This window comes from Malaya genurostris, chromosome 1 (genome assembly GCF_030247185.1).
Source record: "Malaya genurostris strain Urasoe2022 chromosome 1, Malgen_1.1, whole genome shotgun sequence".
Taxonomy (NCBI): domain Eukaryota; kingdom Metazoa; phylum Arthropoda; class Insecta; order Diptera; family Culicidae; genus Malaya; species Malaya genurostris.
Genome location: NC_080570.1, coordinates 23,306,516 through 23,309,386, shown reverse-complemented (window position 1 = coordinate 23,309,386; position 2,871 = coordinate 23,306,516). Strand labels below are relative to the sequence as shown.

Sequence of the window (2,871 nt, the reverse complement as noted above, 5' to 3'; positions counted from 1 at the left end):
CTGTGGAATACGTTTTTTAAAAGACACTTTTTCGTCATTTTTTCAATTTTTACCTTGCAGTCGCAAAACAAAACAAGTACACGGCAACTGTCAAAGATGAACTTGATTCATCGGCAGTTCATTTGTGTCGTCATCGTGCAAAACCTAATTGACGGTAAAAATCCTAATAGGGAAAATCAAGTGAAATGTCATGTAAGTGAAGTGGAAATGAAAACGGTTATTAAGGCCACTAGTTCCACCTATATTAAACTTCGCGAACTATTTACTATCGGTACACCCGTTGTGTTGTGTAAGTTTTTTTTATTAGTTGGTTTTCTGGGCTGATTATCAAAGAATGCGACCATGAAAATCTCACCATAATGAATTAATTTGCCAACTAGTTGATTCTCTTTCGTATGAAATTCTGGTAGATTGGATTGGAGTTTTCGGAAACAATTCGTAAAAAATTATATTTACATTACTTATTCAATATAATTTATTTTAGCTTTTTTCTGTACAAGAAGGAATTCATACATTTCATCACACGACTCAATCATTCCTTAAACTATCAGCCTTGTTTGGAACTAATCTAAAACGTAACAATAATGATCAACAATCTAAAACGATTTAATCAACTTCCTCGACTGTGGGTCCCGTTCGTCCACCAAATCCACCAGCCTGCTGTCCACAGTTGGGTGGCACTGGACCAGCACCGGCAGCACCCTGATGCAATCGTGTCATGATGGGACTACAAACTCGGCTCAACTCCTGCATTTTGTGCTCAAACTCGTCCTTCTCGGCCATCGTATTTCCATCAAGCCATCGAAGCGTTTCATCGCATTTGTCTCGAACGGTGCTTTTGTCAGCTTCACTTAATTTTTCACCAGCCGAATCCAACGATTGTTTCAGCTGGAAGCAATAACCTTCGAGCTGATTTCTTGCGGCAACTCGTTCTCGCTGTTTTTCATCTTCCTCGCCGAACTTTTCAGCTTCCGACACCATTCGATCGATATCTGCCTGACTGAGACGACCTTTGTCATTCTTGATCGTGATGTTTTTCACCTTGCCACTACTCATTTCCTTCGCTGACACGTTCAGAATTCCGTTGGCATCCAAATCGAATGTGACTTCAATTTGTGGAACACCTCTGGGAGCTGGTGGAATTCCTGACAAATCAAACAGTCCTAGGCGATTGTTGTCTTTGGTCATTGCTCGTTCTCCTTCATACACCTGAATCGAAACTCCGGGTTGGTTATCCGCGTATGTCGAGAATGTCTGCGTTTGCTTGCATGGAATGCGACTGTTGCGTTCAATTAGTTTAGTCATCACACCTCCTGCCGTTTCAATTCCCAACGAGAGTGGAGCGACATCAACTAGTAGGACATCCTGGATTTTCTCATCCTTGTCACCGTTGAGAATGGCAGCCTGAATCGAAGCACCGTATGCCACAGCTTCATCCGGATTGATGGATAGATTCAATGATTTTCCACAGAAGAAGTTCTGCAGTAACGACTGGACCTTTGGAATGCGAGTTGAACCTCCAACCAGAACAATGTCGTGGATTGAACTTTTGTCCATCTTGGCATCTGACAGAGCTCGTTCGACTGGTTGTAGTGTCGATCGGAACAAATCAGAGCACAATTCCTCAAATCGTGCTCGGGATATTTTCGTGTAGTAATCGATTCCATCATACAAGGCATCGATTTCGATTGTAGCCTCAGTGCTCGATGACAATGTACGTTTAGCTCGTTCGCACGCCGTCCTCAAACGCCGCAATGCACGTGGATTTGCCGAAAGATCTTTTTTGAATTTACGTTTGAATTCTTCGATGAAGTGTGAAACCATTCGATTATCGAAGTCCTCTCCTCCCAGATGAGTATCACCGGCAGTAGATCGCACTTCAAACAGCGAACCTTCATCGATAGTCAGGATGGACACATCAAATGTACCACCACCCAGGTCGAAAATCAAAACATTTCGTTCTCCTTTCAGATTCTTGTCTAAACCGTAGGCCAATGCAGCTGCCGTCGGTTCATTGATGATTCTCATGACGTTCAAACCGGCGATCGCTCCCGCATCTTTTGTTGCTTGTCTTTGCGAATCGTTGAAATACGCTGGTACTGTGATGACCGCATTCCGCACACTTTTACCCAGGTAAGCTTCGGCCGTTTCCTTCATCTTCGTCAGCACCATTGAACTGATTTCTTCCGGAGCAAAGCGTTTCCTTTCGCCTTTGAACTCAATTTCGATCTTTGGTTTGCTGCCATCGTTGACTACCGTGAATGGCCAGTGTTTGATATCGGCTTGAATTTTTGGATCGTCGAATTTACGGCCAATCAGTCGTTTTGCATCAAACACCGTGTTTCGGGGGTTCATCGCAACCTGGTTCTTTGCAGCATCACCAATCAACCGCTCCGAGTCAGAAAAGGCCACGTAGCTGGGAGTTGTTCGATTGCCTTGGTCGTTTGCAATAATTTCCACCTTGCCATGCTGGAACACTCCCACGCAAGAGTACGTGGTGCCCAGATCAATACCGATTGCCGACATTTTCAATGCTCGCTTTGATTACTTGAGTCACGTTTTCTGTTTGATTGCGTTGTGATTTGTTTACTTGCTTGAATTGAACTGAAGCTGCAAACGCGACTCGACAAAATATATATGAAAAGCGAGCACTTCTAGAAAATTCGAGTTATTTCGGTGACGTTCATAGCTTTGCTCACCATATCACAAGCGAAGAGAGCCGAAGTAATTCACAATGTTTGGAGTAGTCGCGAGAAGGTTCGGTACAGTTGAACTTGAATGTGTATGGTTCAAATTTAGATTGTTAACATTGGGATAAATTTTGCTGCACAAAACACAAAACCGGATCCTAATGAACAGTAAAAATCATAT

At 43.1% G+C, this 2,871-nt stretch overlaps 1 protein-coding gene across 1 annotated transcript; it reads right to left on the bottom strand.

The window, feature by feature from the left end:
- Positions 1-490: 490 nt before the first annotated feature.
- LOC131434867 (heat shock protein 70 A1-like) lies at positions 491-2,590 on the bottom strand. The gene has a single exon (XM_058602090.1). The coding sequence runs from the start codon at positions 2,524-2,526 to the stop codon at positions 607-609; it is 1,920 nt and encodes a 639-aa protein (XP_058458073.1). The 5' UTR covers positions 2,527-2,590; the 3' UTR covers positions 491-606.
- Positions 2,591-2,871: the final 281 nt, after the last annotated feature.